At 38.0% G+C, this 18,385-nt stretch overlaps 1 protein-coding gene across 2 annotated transcripts; it reads right to left on the bottom strand.

Moving 5' to 3' along the window:
• Positions 1–348: 348 nt before the first annotated feature.
• On the bottom strand, positions 349–15,627 carry Polg2 (DNA polymerase gamma 2, accessory subunit). Of its 2 annotated transcripts, none has more exons than XM_026402281.2 (8): positions 14,968–15,627; positions 10,974–11,100; positions 10,745–10,850; positions 9,582–9,755; positions 4,798–4,938; positions 4,601–4,681; positions 2,683–2,783; positions 349–537 (listed from the first exon to the last, which is right to left on the bottom strand). In XM_026402281.2, exons 1-8 carry the CDS (start codon positions 15,524–15,526, stop codon positions 372–374), a joined length of 1,455 nt encoding a protein of 484 aa, XP_026258066.1. In that variant the 5' UTR covers positions 15,527–15,627; the 3' UTR covers positions 349–371. The 2 variants fall into 2 exon arrangements, with proteins under 2 accessions (XP_026258066.1, XP_077656736.1); XM_077800610.1 differs by having other exon boundaries at positions 455–537; positions 2,677–2,783.
• Positions 15,628–18,385: the final 2,758 nt, after the last annotated feature.

The raw sequence follows: 18,385 nt of genomic DNA on the forward strand, positions 1-18,385 counted from the left end.
CAAGAAGGATGGAAATGCAGCAGTCACCTGTCATCAGGAGGCGACAAGTCAACATACTACAGATGGTGGTCAACCCAGTGCCTAGGTCCCTAACTATACAGAGTTACACTAGCTTTAGATGGTCTGTCCCCAGCATTTCTTGTTATATGAGAAAAACAAACCTCAAATTGCTTAAACCAGTATAGTAGGATTTTTGTTTCTTGTAGCTTAACATATTCTTGATATGATAAAATACATCAAAAGTATAATAACAAATGAATCAAAGAAAGCACCAAAAAATGTCTACTTCTTAGTGCAAAGGGACTAAAAACAATCCAAATGAACATAAAACAACCAAATTAGGAGAGTATTTATTATACAAATGTGAAAACCTATACATTCTTAGCTGATGACATATACTTGATTAAAAAGTCTTTTAATTTGGATATATGCATCATTTCCTTCATTGTGGTATCTCTATTTCTCAGCTGTATTAATCCATTCTCCAAAGTAGTTTCGGTAATCAAAACTGTGAAGAGGATACTCATTTCATCATACCTAAGAAAAGAGAAGTTCAACAAAACACATAAACTCAAATACACAAACCCACAGTGCCAGCTTCAACCACAGCCCTGCCACTTCCAACTCAAGGTCAGGGCCTGAGAGCTGAAGCATCAAACCCAACTTTTTTTGTTTCCGAATCATATTCAAAGCAAAATTCCTAGAGTTTGTAATGGATTGTAATTGAGGAAGTCTTGAGAAACTAAAACCAGAAACATAAACATTGGCACCGGCACCTCAACACATCATTTGGTGTGATATGGATGAACCTCATAACCCCCACAGCCTTTGGAACTTGGCTGTAATTCAAGAACAATGATTTTAAAGTCTAGTATAATAAACAATGTCATAGTAAAGATCAGGCGTACAGAAAATTATATCAACTACACGCATTCTTTATAACTTATAGCTTTGCTAATAGAGTTTGTAGTTCAGCAATCACTGAATATATCTACACTGGCCTTTCTGCTCAGCAAGCCACACTATCTCATTAAATGCTTACTTCCCTTGTAGGATTCCATCAAAAACTATTTTATCTATTTAGTTATTATCTGTTTTAGATTCTAGCTTCACAAAACCAAGACCAGGGAACTTTGTCTTGTTCAGTATCAAAATGCATAAGGCACAGTAGGTATTTAATAATAAATACATGGATAAAAATATGTGGGGACAAAAGCTGCATAAATAATAACAATACTTGTTACATCCGCATGACTCAAAGGTAAGGTTCTAGAACCTGTGAGGACTGGAAAGTTCAATCTCTTCATTTGATATATGATAAAACCATTAGTTGCTGTTTCTAAAAATAGAAAGCTATTTTTTGCAGACATTATCCAGAAGGTAAATTTTAAGGAGTTCAGAATACAAACTTTCAGATCACTTTATCCAAAAGACATATATTCAACACAAACAGTAAAAAATAAATAAGTAAATAAAAATACACCCAAAAGAAAGAAGAATGAATCATTTTTATTAATAAAATAGCAGAACTAGCAAGACTAGATAAAGGGAGATCAATTAGGAGATGAATCTAATACTACACAAAAGATACTGGTGACCTTAACTTGGATGACCTTAACTATAAAGACAGAGATGTGAATTTGACATCTATTTAGGAGGCAGGCTGACATCTTTGGTGCACCTGGGTTTTGACCGCAACCTGTCACATGAGGTCAGGTGTGGAAATTTCCACTTGTGAAACGTCAGCACTCAAAAAGTTTCAGGTTTCAGAACATTTCAGATTCTGAATTTTCAGGTTAAGGGTGATCAACCAGTAACCAGTTTCAGTCTTGAGTAATCTGGTGAGCAGAGGTGCCAATCCCTGAGAAGACTAGTTCTCTCCGCTTGGGTAGAATTCTCTTCCACTTAATCTCAGAATGAGCCAAGGAAAGGCATCATGTTCCTTGAGTTCTGATTCAACAAATGCACCTTATGTATGTAATGTCATCCCTAATGGATAAACTGAGGTACACATACTTCATGATATGAAGCTTTAAAACTGTACACAGCATGCGCTCAAATGTACCTTCTGTTCCCTGCTATAGCAATTAACCCATTTTGTCCCCTCATCCCAGAGGTGAAACTTGAATTGAGTAACAGATATACCACCACATACGGCAACTTTTAAATAACTATTATTTTTCAGAGGTCTACATAGTCTTTGAGAAAAGTAATAGATGAATGAATATAGTGTTTAAAAAATATAATTTCCAGGAGCTGAAGTTGTAGCTCAGTGGTAGAGTGCTTGTCTCATATGTGTAAGGCAATAGGTTTGATCCTCAGCATCACATAAAAATAAATTCATGAAATAAAGGTATTGTGCCCAACTTAAAAAAATTATTTAAAAATATATAATTTACATATACATTTGTGAAAATATATATAAAAGATATGTAAATTCTAGATTATGATTTCCAACCAATTTAGTATACCTGTGTCAATTTTGTTGAAATATTTGCAGAATTGAGAATGTGGGACTTAATAGGTTTATTAAAGGGCACATGGCTCTATAAAAGGGACAATAAGGAATAATTTTAAATTACATATACATTTCGAGTTTTATTTCAATTGTCATTAACTAAAGACACATGTAATAACTGAAAAAAACACATTTCTTATGCAAGGAAAATAACTCACTCTTACTTTGAATAAAGCTGTTCCAAGGAAGATGGCAAGGTTTCCAAGTATCCAGGCCACACTGAAATTCCACTTTCTAGTAATTCATTATATAGCCCTTGACAAACCTGAAGAAAAATATAAAGACCTCAAATAGAAAGAAATAAAAAACAGTGTCCTATTTTTGTGAAACCACAAATCACCTTCTTCAGTCTCTAAGTCCAGGTGAAGTGGTGCACACCTGTAATCCAGCTACTTGGACAAGCTGAGGACAATCTAGACAATTCAGCAAGACACTGACTCAAAATAAAATGAAATAATGAGGCATTAATATCCCATATTAATTTTTTAAAAAAATTTATAGATATATTTAGAGTTGATTTGAGGATGCGAGAAGCATTCATCTTACCTCTAGAGAACTTTACACCTTTGGATAAGCCTTGTGGGGTGTGGGTGGGGGGAGATAAAAGGTCTGGAGTCAGATTTATCCTGGTCCATTCTAATCCCACTTTTGCCACTATGTGAGTTATTTTCTTTTTGCCTTTCCGGATCGATTCTCTGTCCTTTCTTGTGTCCTTTCTGTGTCCAGGCAAGGCTGACCTCTTTGGACTATATTACTCTAGCTCTCTTTGACCCTCTGGCTTCTGTTGGGTCCACATATTAATGTTTATAACTTACATACTGTGTACTTTATAAAGTGCATACTTCCTCTGAAAATGATAATTTGCATAATAAACGCAAATCTTCTGAGAGATATTTTTATATCAAATGATTTTTAATCACCATTATCATTCAAAACAAACCCAATTAAACTAAAACTGGTTCTGTCAGATAAAAAACAGGTCCAAAGAGCAATGTTAACTCTCAACTCATGTGGGAGGTGAAAATTGAGCCCTAGGATTATGCTACCATTATCAAAGAGAGAGAAGAGCCAGGAGGATAAAATGTGAGAAAAACTTGTAGCATGGAATTCCAGAAGCCAACCACAGAAATGTCCCAAGAGAACGGACTAGTTTTTATGGAATGCTGGAGACAAAGTCTGACTGCAAATGGAAAAGTAATGACTATTAAATGACACAGTGGACCTTACTTCTTCTCAATGAGCAGGAGAGCAAAGCAAAACAAAGGAAAATTTATAATGGCCAGCACTGGCTTTGTCCCCTGGGCACTTCAGACACAGGGGCTTTGGCCATACCCACTTCCCCTCCTGTGACTATCAAAAATGCCTCCAGATATGACCAAATGGGGTCCCTGAGAGCAGTTTCTCAAACCCTAGGAACCTGCAAGCTGCAAGGGCGTGCAGCACAAGCCACAGTCCTCTTTGCTGGCTCACTACTGCCACTTTACAGACCTCACCAGAGAGGCCGGGTGGGTCTCAGTCCTTGACAGAAATGATGACAGCTAAAAGAGGAACCTCCCCCAAAAAATGAAAACCAAGCCACTGGTTTTTCTCAATAATATTTAATCATTAGACCAAGACAGGTAAGAAAAACCAAAATCACTGATCTAGAATCTCTGCTTATATCAACAAGCATTAAGATAAAATGGAAAGAAATAATCCATTAGACATCTGTATACATATTTTAATTGCTAAAATTGTGGTCTTTTTTTTTTTTTTTTTGGTGATGCTGGGGATTGAATCCAGGGCATTGCAGACAAGCTCTCAACCACTGAGCTACATCACAAGCCCTAAAACTATATAAAATCATTAAAATATGAAACTGAGTGGGCATGACTTCAACAGCAAAATCCACTGAATTGTATTCAGCTTCCTTTATACCATAGTTCAACCGTCTGTAATTAACCACAGTATTTACCCACAGTTCAATATTTAATTAAAACATTTCAAAAGTAAACAAATAAAAATAAAATTTCAAGTGGCAAGCTACCAAATTTACTTGGAGTAAGAGTCATAATTAAAATCACAGCTTGCAGGTGAACTCACTTGTCTTAGCTCCACGGTAGGGCCTCTTCCCACATCCAAGGCCACCTTTACAGGGACTAAGCAAGGGTGGAGCTTCAGGACCTAAGGCAATTAAAAGTCACAAGCAAAAGGGAGGAAAAGGGCACAATTAACATAAACAAAGGAAAAAGTTCCCTAAGTTTAGTTTCCCAAGTCCATCTCTGAAATATCAAAAGCACCTTTCTATGAAGGATTTTCTTCCTTGCAAAGGAGTTCTCGGTGAGCTGGAGAGAATCATAGAGGTAGGCTAGCACGCCTCGGTCCAGATCCCCACTTACAGACAGGACACAAGGTACCACATTTTTCCGTCCATCTCGGCCCTTCACAGAAAAGACTAAAGTTGTCACATTAACAGAATTCTTTATTAAAATTATATATTTTAGAATTATATGATCAGAATACAAACTTAGAAATTCAATTCCCAAAGCATCCCGTCTGGACCAGGCCTATGCTAGGCACTGGGCCCAAAGATGATGGGGACACATTCTGCACAGGGAGTTCAGATTTCACCAGTGGATCCCAGGCAGCAGCCACTCACAGTTAGCTGTGAATCTACAACACAACAGTGCTGGGCTCTGCACCCAGAATGGATGGACTAAGCTGGAGTGGAGCAAGTGCCACCTTTTCTCAGTGCTTCCTAGGTGAATGGTAGCTAGAAAGGGAACACTCTAATAAACATCTCTTAAGAACTTGACTTTTGGGTTAAAGCTGTAATTATGAATATAAAATATAATAAATACATTATATAATCAAGTATTGATAAACTTATTTCTCTTTTAAATTGAAGAATCATCTCAAATATGAAAAAAATTCAATTTAAAAAATTTTCAAGTTTTAAAACAGTTCTTCTTTCTTTTCTTCCTATTAGCATTGTTTAATGTGGATATTTGTTATTATTATTTTTTTCCTGCAGTGCTGGGTATTGATCTTAGGTCCTCTCATACATGTTAGGTAAGTACTTTACCACTAATGTACATCCCAAACCCTTTATATATTTTATTTTGAGACAGTCTTGTCGAGTTGCCCAAGCAGGCCTTGAACTTGCCATTCTCCTACCTCAGCCTCCTGAGTAGCTGGGTTTATAGATACATACCACTGCACCTGGCTGTAATTTTTTTTTTTTTGAATGCTTAAAAAACAACAACCCTCTTGAAAGTATTTATAAAACTAGTTGAGGACAGCTGTATTTTTTTGTTGAACTATTTAGTAGAATTTGTGCCTTTTTGTCTGTATGTGAATAAATGCTGTACATTTTGCAATACAAAAAAAAAAAACCCTCAACTTCTTTTAATTATCCATGATCAAACAGTCTTCATTAATACACATACATACAGACATTTGAATTACATATGATACTTCAAAGATTAAAAACTTGCCCTCAAAGGGCACTGAGCTTTCCGATATCTAACTCCATTAAGAGTTGATGTCTTTCACACATTTATAGAACTGATATTAAGATAATTCTGAGGCACTGCAAGAGAAAGCCTGCTTGTTATTAAGTATTAAGAATGTTTTGTTTTCTAATATTTTAAAACTGAATATCCATGGATGTGAAGCTATCCAATGGTAATTGGTCTTAGCTAGAATATCTAATATTTGGTTTCTCGTATCTTCTATCTTAACTGTTCTTCAGCCTTCACTGAATTGCTTTACTGTTCTGCTTTTTGCAGTGCTGGGAACTGAACCCAGAGTCTCATGCATACTAGGCAAGTGCTCTACCACTGAGCTACATTCCCAGCTCTCAAAGCTAAACACCAAATGGCAGAAATTCTACTTAATAATTTACAATATGTTCACCTAATGATGAATAATTCTGTCAACTACAGAAATAGAAGAATAATTCCATGGAAGAGCAAAAATTGTGCAGTAGAAAATGTTTCATTTGTGAAAATTACTCCAATAAAGAATATCATGAGGGGCAAGGGTTGTGGCTCAGTTGATGGAGTGCTTGTCTAGCATGTGTGAGGCACTGGGTTCGATTCTCAGCACCACATATAAGTAAATAAATAAAGGTCAATCAACAACTAAAAAAAATTATTATTATTATTTTTTAAAAGAATATCATGAGCTGGGTACAGTGGCACACACCAATAATCCCAGCAATTTGGGAGTCTGAGGCAGGGAGGATTGAAAGTTTGGGGCCAGCCTCAGCAACTCAGTGAGGCCATAAAGCAATTTTGAGAGGTCTTCTCAATATAAAAAATTAAAAAGGGATTGTAGCTGTGGTTAAACACCCCTGGGTTCAATCCCCAGACCAAAATAAAGACTATCATGTGACTAACAGCCATGACATAAGATCATCCTTAAATCACTATTCACAAGTTTGAATTGGTCTTTGTAATAATTAATGAAGTAAGTTTCATTTGAGAATTGAAACACCCCAAAATGAAGTATGACCTTAGTGGAATTATGTAAAATGTTCGTGAATAATCTAATTATTTATTAGGTATCTTATTCAAATTTCAAAATTAGTCAACTTTCTATTTGTTATACATGAATTATAGATTGAGCATTCCTAATCTGAAAATCAAAAACTCAAAAATTTTTTGAGTACTGACATGGCACCACAAGTAGAAAATTCCACACCTGGCCTCATGTGATGGCTCAAAGTCAAAACCCAGGCACACGAAAATATTACCTAAAATTATCTGCAGTGTCTGTGAATGAGGTGAATGTGAACTTGAAATTAATTTCACCAAGGTATCTTATTTTATATATATGGCAAATACTCCAAAAACTAAAAAAATCCAAATTCAGAACATTTCTAGTCTCAGGCATAGCAGAGAGGGCTACTCAACCCATTCGTTTTCTTTTTTTTTTAAAGAGAGAGTGAGAGAGGAGAGAGGAGAGACAGAGACAGAGACAGAGACAGAGAGAGAGAGAGAGAGAGAGAGAATTTTTAATATTTATTTTTTAGTTCTTGGCGGACACAACATCTTTGGTGGTATGTGGTGCTGAGGATCGAACCCGGGCTGCACGCATGCCAGGCGAGCGCGCTACCGCTTGAGCCAAATCCCTAGCCCCAACCCATTCGTTTTCATCATCCGAGCCCTTTCAAGTTGCAGGCACATTTTTCCCCTGTCAGACTGTATTAGTCCCAATGGCACATAAAACTCCCAAGTCAGAAAATCCACACGTTCAAACCTGGAACTACTTGAGCGATACAACACAGCTCCTCCTCGCCACAGGAGTGAAGTTTTAGAAGGCAGGGTCCCTTCTCTTAAGGGATTATGTCATCTGCTTAAATTTTAGAAAATTCTGCTTTACTTTATGAAGTAAAGGAAGCTCTGTTTCTCCCCCTTGCCAGGGCTGAGCTTGGTACGTCCAGCCCAAGAGGTCAAGGGCCAAACTTGTGGCCAGCATGACTGGTAGAGGAGAAAGGATACAGTGAACAGGGCCACACTTTTCTCCTTCCCTGTGCTCTGGTGAGAACACTAGGTAAGAGGCTGTATGTAGGGAGAGAAAGCATATTCAGTATCCACTTTTCGAACTAGCCTCTCTTCCTTCTTCCCTTCACATCCATCCAGGGTATGAGGGTGGAAGGATGGTGCATCTGGAGCTGAGCTTTGTCTAAACATGGTACAGAGTTTGGTTACATAGGCCAAATGAAAAATAAGTAAATACACTGAAAATACTTGGAGCCAGGTTGCTGTCAAAGAAGAGAATTACAAATTAGCACAGACGGAAAACTAGAATAAACTCCATGGCATTGGGGTGGAATCTGAAGAACTAGTATGAACTCCTAGATTTTAAGAGATACAAACACAGAGGTTAAGTGTGTAAATACACACATATGCAATCATCCACAACATTTCCTACTTGTACCCAGGATAGGGCCCCAAGCACTGATTTCTGGTTATATGGAATATACCTCATAGCAAAATCGGTTTTTTAAAATACATTATTCCTTTAATAGGAAATGGCTGACTTCATAGCTAAATAAAGAAAATATAAAATGAACTTCATATTTTTATGACAATTTGTTATAAAAAGGTGAGAAAGTGCTAACAGAGATGATGATGGAACATGTCAAAAGGACATTGGAAGGCTGGGGATGTGGCTCAGTGATAGAGAGCTTGCTTCCCATGCATAAGGCCCTGGATTCAATCCCCAGCACAGGGGCGAAAAGTAAAGGACACCGGAAATGTCTAGGACAATTTGGGAATGAAAATCAATACTGACAGTAATAGATTGGACCCTATCATAAAAACAGAAATCTGTGAATCCATACCAATACAAGAAAACGAATAAATGGGGAAAGAAGAAAAGTTCTCCCCTATAGTATATTGCTGACCAATAAATGTAGAAGGAATAATGAAATTGGTATTAAAAAAACATTTGACAATCCTCACAGTGATAGCTTATTTGGGCAAAAATGATGGATGGATGCAGCAAAATTTAGGGACAAAAAACTATCTGCCACCAAGGACTTATTAACAAATACAAAATGTTTATTAGCATTAGAGAACTCTGGCAGATACCATCTGAACCAAGAGATTAAAGTCATCATTCTCAGTGATGTACTGATGCCATGTGCCTCCCAATGGGGTGCGTTGAGAAGAGACGGCACTGCTTCTGACATAAACCAGACAAATCCACTCCAAGGTCATTCTACGAAGCAACTAGCCTGCACACCTCAAAAGTGCCAAGGTCATGAAAGATCAAGAAAGATAAAAGAAACTGTTCATCTGAAGCAGACTATACAACACACGTGATCCAGATTAGATCCTGGATCTATAAAGGTCCTCACCAGGCCTACCAGTTGAATCTGAAGGGTTCTGTGGAATGGATAGTAACAATGGATTGCTGCTAATTTCCTGACTTTGATGGCTGCACTGTGGTTATATAGAGGTCACCTGAAAAATACACACTGAAATATTAAAAGGTGATGGGACACCAGGTCTGCAATCATTCTCAAGAGAATCTGGGTAAAAAGCACACAGGAGCTCAAGGAAAAACGTACGTGTAATTTAGACACATTTCCAGGATACTTGCGTAGGAGTTCTTGATCCCCTAGATTCCACAGAGTTTCTATTGGCTCCTTTCCCCAGGGAAAATTGTAGTAAAGTTTGTTTCCTTTACGTCCCTCTTCATCCTGACAATCACTGCTGCTGAAATTAGATGGACTCATGGCAAACTGGAAAAGAAAGTTTGTCTCATTAACTTTTTACCACTAATCCCCCAATTAGTCCTAAGAATTAAAGTTGCCTAAGACACTATCCAGCAACTGACTGAAACCAGTCAAGTCCCAAGTAAATCTTCTGAAATTTAATTAAGTATGCGTGAGTATACTGCTAAACATACTCGTTTTTAGTCTGAAAGAACAGGTGAGAAAAACTATTGATGCAACTTTTTGTAGCCAATGAATAAGAGGGAATTTAAACATGAACTAAACTGGATAAAGAAAAAAGTGTGGTCACCATTCTTATCCTTCTGTAAAGTGCTTGGTTATTTATGATTTTTCCGTTTAGGTTTGGGATTTTTAAAAGTTGGGAAAAGGTAAGACTACAGCAATATAAAACCCTTCAACTTTTCATTATATAAAAAACTTGATTTTAAATTATAAAAACCATTTTGACTAACATGGAGCATTCACAGAGATAGGAAGCAAATGCTGATGCTGTGAAAGAGGAAAGGGTCGCAGAGAAGAATGGCAGGTGAGGGGTTTGAATTCTACCTTGTATGGTTCTCTCAGTACTGGGGATTGAACCCAGGGCATCAAGCATGCTAGGAAAGTGCTTTGCCACTGAGCTACCCCCCACTCCCCACAAGCTCTTTTTGAGTCAGTGCCTGCTAAGGTGCCCCGTCTGAACTTGAAACGCTTCTGCCTCAGTCTTCTGAGTAACTGGGACTTACTAGAGTGCACCACCATGCCTGGCTTGAAGTCTACTTTCTTATCAACAACAGTATCTGAGCTCAAAAAGTGTCTTTACCAAATAAAGTCTATAATCTGAACAATGAAAGTCATTACAAAAAATTTTTATTTTTATTTGTTGATTTATTATAGCTATCTCTTACAAATATAATGTAGCTACATCAAATCTAAGTTCATTTGTCACACAGAAAAGCATTACTCTTGACACATTAAGATGATTTACTTGTTAACTATAAAGTTATAATTAGTACCTTTCTCCACCACAGGAGTCGATGACGCAACCAGAAATCAAGCCACTGGCTTGAAGTCCTTGCAGAAGTAAACCATACTAGTGAAGCTTCAGTCCTCTCACCAATTCTTTAGACATCAAAAATATCAGAGTTAGCTCATCAGAAAATTTTATAATTTATCCAAAAGTGGAATTATCTAGTTCTTGACTATTTTTAAATACAAGGCTAGGTTATTTGCCATATTTTGTACCTTTTAACACCACTAGGAATCTGCTTTATTTCAGAAACAGGATGAAAACAAACTCCAATCTGAGCGAGGCCATAAGGTAGCCTCCTGTTTACCAGATCCAGGCAATTAGCATACTGCTCCAAGGCACCTGTCAAAAAACACACCAGTCATGTATAAATTCTACTCCAGAAATCCTTTTTTTTTTTTTTTTTTTGTGGTGCTGGTGATTGAACCCAGGGCCTTGTGCATGCAAAACAAGCACTCTACCAACTGAGCTATATCCCCATTCCTCAAATCATTTTTATCTGTAGACAAACTAATAGTGTAATGTTAACACAGCAGTGTAAGTAGCATGGAGCTAACGAAGAGAAATCTTAAATTACCACTTAATTTTTGGTAGTTTCCCCCAAACTGTTAGTTTGAAGATTCTCAAATCTGTAAGAAAATTGAAAGAATAGTAGACACTTGTATATAATGAACACCTGCATACCCTTCACCTAAAATCATCAATAATCAACATTTTCCCTAGTTTTCTTTTTCTTATTCTCACCCAAACACTTCAACATGCAACTCCTATAAAACAAAAACTACTCTCGGCTTATCTTTATTACACCTAAAAATTAACCACAGTATCATTCAGCACATGGTTGATATTTTTTTTAATATTTATTTTAGTTGTAGTTGGACACAATACTTTTATATTATTTATTTATATGTGGTGCCAAGGATCGAACCCAGGGCCTCCTATGCGCTAGGTGAGCGCTCTACCACTGAGCCACAACCTCAGCCCACATGGTTGATATTTTATTCTGTCACCCAAATTATCATTTTTTGCTCTTTTCTTTCTAATTAAGGTCCATGTACTGCATTTTAGGTTTTTTCAATCTTTCCACTGAGAAGACTTCCCCACTCAACTTTGCTTTCAATGACATTTTTGTCATCTGCTTTCTAATCCAGACTGTCATTCATTATCTCACATTTGTAATTTGTCTACTGTTTTTTTTTTTTACACATATCTTTATTTATTTTTATGTGGCTCTGAGGTTCAAACCCAGCACCTCACATGTGCTAGGCGAGCCCTTTACCACTGAGTCCCAGTCCCTATCTACTGTTTTCTTAAGACTGAATTTGAGCTAATTATTTTTAGCAGGAAAGCACACATTATTCCAATACTTACACAACCAAATTTGATTATTTAGTTAAGGTAATAAGTATCTACTCCCCAATAATATCCTGCTTTCCAATAATATCCCACCTGATATTTTAAAACAAATTCTTTTTCTACCCCTTCTTCTCTACCCTTGGCTTCATTACTTTTTTTTTTTTTTAATTAACACTATGGACTGTAGGATTTATTTTACGTAGTGCGTTATGATCCATCGTGATCAATGTTTTTTAAATGCTCAATTTGTGCAAAAATCAAGCTAGCTTCTGTTTCCCTTTGCTTTCTAGTCCCATTAAGTGTTCCAAACTCACCTAGTACTTTCCCTGCCCAAGACCTGGAATCAGCCACTTCTCCAAGCATTGGTTCATTTTAGAAATTAAGATCTTGGAGCTAAATGTGCTCATTGCTATTGGAATATCATTGCTTCTATGCTCTTTCAATAAAGACAGTTGAGAAATATGTAGTTTTACATGAGTTCATGCTGATATTCCCAGTTCACAATTAACATTACAGTTTATCCTTGCCTTCCTTTTTATTTTTGCCTTTTCTCTTACAGTGAAAATCTTGGTACCAATAACATTTACCTATTTGTTTTACCCTCTAATATACGTTAAATAATTTCAGAGTTAGAATTATAACATTTCTACTTAGAATTGTAAAAAAAGTTCTTTGTGCACTCAGAATACATCTCAGTAAATTACAGCACTGTACGTTACCTGATTTGGGGAAACTAAGTTGTAATGAGAGAAACTGGTCAAAATTTTGTTAAAATCTGTGTAAAGACAGGACATTACCAAGGCAGAAAGGAATGTGAGGGTCCAAGATCTGGAAAGTAGGGAAGAACAGAGAGGTGAACTAAATATTTAGTGATGCTCTTAAAATTCCCCAAGTAGTAGAGCATCATGCTGAATGCTGTTACTGGGAAATACAAAACTTGTTGTTGGTGACCCACCAAAAAAGAGCAGGCCTGGTAAATACCCATTTTTTACTGGGGACACCAATAGGACTACACACTAGAGGTGAAGATCTGAAGCCACATCCCTCATCAGCTGAGTCCCTGATTGTGTTAAGAAGATATGCATCACAAGGTTTGGGAGACTGAGGCAGGAATATCACAAGTTCAAAGCCAGTCTCAGCAACTTAATGAGGCCCTCAGCAACTTGTCTCAAAATAAAAAGGGTTGGGGATGTGGTTCAATGGTTAAGTCCCCCTGGGTTTAATCTCTGGTATCAGAAAAAAAGAAAGAAAAAAGAAGCTATGCACCTCACTCCCTCTCTGCATTTGCCAGAGCAAAAGTATATCCTCCCAGGAAGAAACCACCACCTGTAACTTCAATTTATCTCTACAACTTTTTATGTATGAATTACCTAGAATATCAGAGTCCAAATGACTAAAAGCTCAGAAAGAAACAGATACTAAAAATAGATACATTAGAGTTATTAGACATGAACATTAAAACATGGTTAATGTGTTGAAGAAAATTGATGACAAGATGGGGAAAAGGTCTAACATAATTAGTCACATATAGGTATAAAAATAGGGCAGGGCAGTATTTGGAGACAGAATGACTAAGAAACTTTTAAAAACTTATAAGTAGAGGGTATCACAACAGTTCAGATATGGGATGGAAGGGCACAAAGGCACTTGGAACAGAAAAAAAAGGCAAACTGGGAAACTTTAAGCTAAAAACACTAGACAACTAAGGAACTGGCAGTTAAATCAAGTAAGTTTCCTAACTAAATAGATGCTCAAATGAATGGATGTCTCATTTTCTAATTCTGCACCTGGAAAGACCATGCTTCCATTTAACAGACAGGAAAGAAGATGATCTGTTTCCTGGTCATGGTAAATGAGCAGATAGTGATTCAACATCCCAAAGTAAAGCCATCATGAAATAAAGTGTTATGAATAGAAACCACCATACTGATGACCAATTTTTTAAAATACTTATTTTCTAGTTTTAGGTTGACACAATATCTTTATTTTATATTTATGTGGTGCTGAGGATCGAACCCAGTGCCTCATGCATATTAGTTGAGCACTCTACCACTGAGTGACAACCTCAGCATCTGACCAGTTTGTTTTTATTTGCTTTATTTCATTAAAAAAATCTTTAAAAGGATACAATATGGGCATAACTATGGATGTTTACGATATTTTAAGTTACTCTATAGTACTAAGATGTCAAGGACAAAGTTTCACAAAAATAAGACCCTATGGCAGCAAGTATGTCCTGTAAAGAACCTGAGGTCCTTTTTTCTTTCAGAATTTTGGCATTATGTTGTGTTTGACTTTAAAGGCCAACGATGCCCCACAAATTACTGTGTATTCCTCAACAATTACTTATATAGCTTGATTAGTCTTAAGAGTTGGCAAACTCAAACATTACCTAAAGGGTCAAACCAGTCTGCAGATCTGTTATCAGTAAGATTAATTTGGGGAGAAAGGATGAATTTTTCCTTTTGCTCAAGCGGGAAAAGAAAAACCTTTTGATTAGTCAATTAGGTAACTGTGAAAATATTTGTAAACATTTTTGTTAACAATAAGCAAATGGTTCAAACACTTGATTGAACTCAGCTCTTAATTCTAGGCTATTCAATTGAGCTGTAAAAGTCTATGGGGTTGCTCGGTGAAACTGAGAGCATTACTAGCTTCTTCCATTCAAATTCTTTAAGAAACAGTAATAATTCCATGGACCAATTTGCTCCACGGACCACTTCAATGAGGCGAGACCCAGGTGACTTCCTTTGCATGGGGGAAAAAAAGGACCAGATGCAATCCCCAAACTTAGCGAGATTGCCTTTCTACCCCAAACCTGTTTTTGAAGCATGAAATCGTGAAGAACCATACCGTGAAGAAGATTCTCCCGGAGTTTCCCAGAAGTTTTTAATAAGTTCTCAAGAAATGCTACTAGCTGTTCCTTACTCAGTTCTTTGTCTTGCAAGATTTCTCGTAGAGTTTCTGCCGAAACTAACCTGAAGGCGCCGTCTCCCGGAAGTGAAGGGCCTGGTTCGTGGTGGACGGCGTCCACCGCGAAGACCTGCTCCCTGAACACCACCACCGAGGACCACCATTCTGCGGCCAAGTTCTTCCGCAGCTCTATGCCCAAAGGTCCAAAACCCGGGTGGCACCCGCTCAGAAGAGAATCTCGGCTAAGCTGCTGCTTAGTTCCGCTAAGAAAATGCCTTCTCTGACAAACCTCCACCAGCGTCTCACTCTCGGCAGACTCGGTGGCTTCCGTGTCCTCGCAGCCCCGGGCGAGCTCCGCGTGGGCGTCCGGGTGCCCTCCGAGGGAGCCACTCCTTTCCGCCAAACGCTCGGCTTGTCCCCCTTCTATTCGACCCCCAAACCCAGACAACAGACACCTGCAGACTTTTCTGCAGGCCCTGATGGCTACATTAGAGCGCATCTCCTTCAAGAGTTAAAGAGCACGATACCCCATCACTGTGAAGAGCCCAACAAACTGCCACAAACTGTAGGGGACGACGCCGCAGGCGATGGAAACGAGCATGCGCTGGAAGGACCCGCCTCCGGAAGTGAATCACTGCATTGACAGCCACTTCCGGCTTGCCCCGCCCGGTGTTGCTCACGGGATCTTTACCGTCTACCCACTGTAGTGTAGTAGCGCCCGCCCCCCGCCCGGGCTCCCCAGCCGGCAATTGCTGGTAATTGGTCCTTTTTCACCCGTATCTCACCTACTTTTCACCAGTGTCCTGCAGTCACTTGAGTCAACTTTAACTTCCATACTTTGAAATCCGGAAATACGACCAAAACTTGTGTTCTCCAAATCACCATTTAAATAAACTATTTAATCTTAGGTGTCCACAAAAATAAAATTTGGCTTCCATTTTTAAAAAGGTTTTAGCCAGACTCAGTGGTGCACGCCTGTACTCCCAGAGGCTCGCGAGTTCAAAGCCAGCCTCAGCAAAAGCGAGGCGCTAAGCAACGTAGTGAGACCCGTGATGTAAGGTCAGTACCGGTGATCAAAACAAGACAGATTAAAAGCCACAGCTCAGTGGTCGAATGCTCCCGAGTTCAATCCCCAGTACTCCCTTCTCCCCCCAAATTTAAAAAAAATATTTTTTTTTTTAACCATTTATGATGGTTTAGACCCAGACTTTCCGGGGCACATGCTGCCGGTAGAAAGCTCCTGGAGTTGTCTCGAATTGAGCTCCAGCCATTTTTTAAAAAATATTTTAGTCAATGGACTTGGGTGCCAAGATAAGAATCTAGTGCCTCACACATGCTAGGCAAGCGCTCTACCACTGAGCTATGACCCCCATCCCTCCAGCTGTGTTTTAAAAAAAGCCCTCCCCTGATACAGAACCCCTAACGTACAAGCAGCCTTTTTCAAAAGGGGATGTTTGCCTGGGTTTAGACTCCCAAGATCAGACCCCTCAACCACCTACCTAGCAAACATGTGATGACTTTACAATCACTTTTTGAACCGGAAGAGACTTTAATTGCTTAGTGGGAAAGTACAGCCAGAGATAAAAAGTCGCTGATTCCAAACTTCATTTCCTAATAGCTTCCCTCAGGTGGTTCTGGAAAGTTTTAAGATTAATAGGCCCAGTAGAGAGTAACAAGTAACCTACATTTCACTAGGTTCCAAGAAAGGGGCTGTTTACAAAGGGTAGTCATTTAGCAATCCAATTATTTATATTTGGTTGTTGCTGGGCCGGGTGGCACATAATTATAACGCCAGCAACTCAAAAGGCAGGATGTTTTTGAGGCCAGTTAGCCAGTCCTTGTCTCCAAAGGGATGAGGACGTTTGATCATGAAAAAGTTGTAGGACAGGTTCAAGAAATAATTCCTTACAAAGTGGGTGTTAACAGATGGGGGAGAGAGAAGGTAAACAATTATAGTGATAAATGTTCTTCTACACTAATTCACTAAGGAAGAGGCTTCTTCGCAAATAAATAAAGGAAGAGAATGGGGAGGAAAATAAATCACATTTATTAAAGACAACCACAGGCTGGACACAACAGACATGCTAAAAAGTGGACTGTGTTAAAATTTCAAAGGTAAATGTTTTTTTCCACAGTCCCACAATCACTTCCATGTTTACAAATTAAAAAGGCTCATGTTAAAGACATTAAACAATAAATATGTAATAAGTGCTCCAACCTATCCCAAAAGCTTTTTCTAAGTTAAAAATCACAAGACTAACCCATGCCATTGAAAACTATTCAGGCAGGGTTCTAGAGGCTGAATTCAGTTTTCAATGTTTATTAGTCCTAGAAATACCACTCCCTATCCCAGCCCCCACCTTAAGCATGTTCTCATTTTACATTTTAGAGGTAAGGCATTAACATCAAAGCCTCAACTTAATCCTCAGAATTTAAATGAAGACTCCTTTAGACTTTCAAAATTCTGAGGTAAACATATACCAGACCCTATTGGGAAGTAGTCATTGGTAAAATCGGAAAGGTGGGTGAACCAAAGTTAACTCTAATACTATCCCCTGGATTTTTTTTTTCTTTTAAAGCAATAATCTCCAGAATCTAACATGAAGACCTGACCCTTATAATTCACTGTGCTTTTGGTTATGTTGCCTCAGATTAAACATTTTGACGAGGTTTCCCCCGTTAAGAGTATGAATAGACCTTACAGTTTGAAGACCTCTAGAACTCCCTGAATTATGAGGACATTCATGACTCTCAGTATGACCAAGATACCGGAAAAGTCTTTAAAGACTAGAATCTACAAGTAATCTGCACTAAAGACATTATGCATATTCAATTGGTAAAGACTCAGTTCTCAGGCTTAAATGTTTGTTGTTCACAATACAGTCAAGAGCATGAATGTTTTTTTTTTCTGGTGGTACTGGGGATTGAACCCAGGGCCTTTTGCATGTGAGGAAAGCACTCTATATAACCCAGCTGCTGATATAATCTTTTTGAAAAAGCAAGTTATTTGAAGCTCTTTATAGATTTTGCAAAAGAACAGTCATATATGTTTGTTCCAATTCCATACAGGTGATTCTATTATCTTACCGTCTTTTCATCTTAATAAGGAACACAGGCTATTAAAAATGACTCCCTGATGTTGGAAGCTTACTGACAAAGCTTTTATACAATTTAGTCTAAAAAATCATAAATTTACCTAAATCAATCCCATTTTAAAGGGGCCTCTTGATTCCCATTTCCCAATGGAAAAAGCAGTCACTTTATTTTTTTTTTTTTAAAAAAGCAAAACCAAAAACCCATACCATCTAAGCCAAGTTTTACATGACAATGTGTAAAATAAAGTACAATTTCCACTTAA

This window comes from Urocitellus parryii, chromosome 7, assembly GCF_045843805.1.
Source record: "Urocitellus parryii isolate mUroPar1 chromosome 7, mUroPar1.hap1, whole genome shotgun sequence".
Lineage (NCBI taxonomy): Eukaryota > Metazoa > Chordata > Mammalia > Rodentia > Sciuridae > Urocitellus > Urocitellus parryii.

What these genes read in the sequence shown, in the direction of transcription:
- Polg2 (XM_026402281.2), bottom strand. Translation starts at nt 15,526, where the DNA reads ATGCGCTCTAATGTAGCCATCAGGGCCTGCAGAAAAGTCTGCAGGTGT. An exon ending in CCGGGAGAATCTTCTTCACG is followed by an intron (nt 11,101 to 14,967) that starts GTATGGTTCTTC and finishes GTTTTTTGACAG; the next exon opens with GTGCCTTGGAGCAGTATGCT. An exon ending in TTGGAACAGCTTTATTCAAA is followed by an intron (nt 538 to 2,682) that starts GTAAGAGTGAGT and finishes CTCTTTTCTTAG; the next exon opens with GTATGATGAAATGAGTATCC.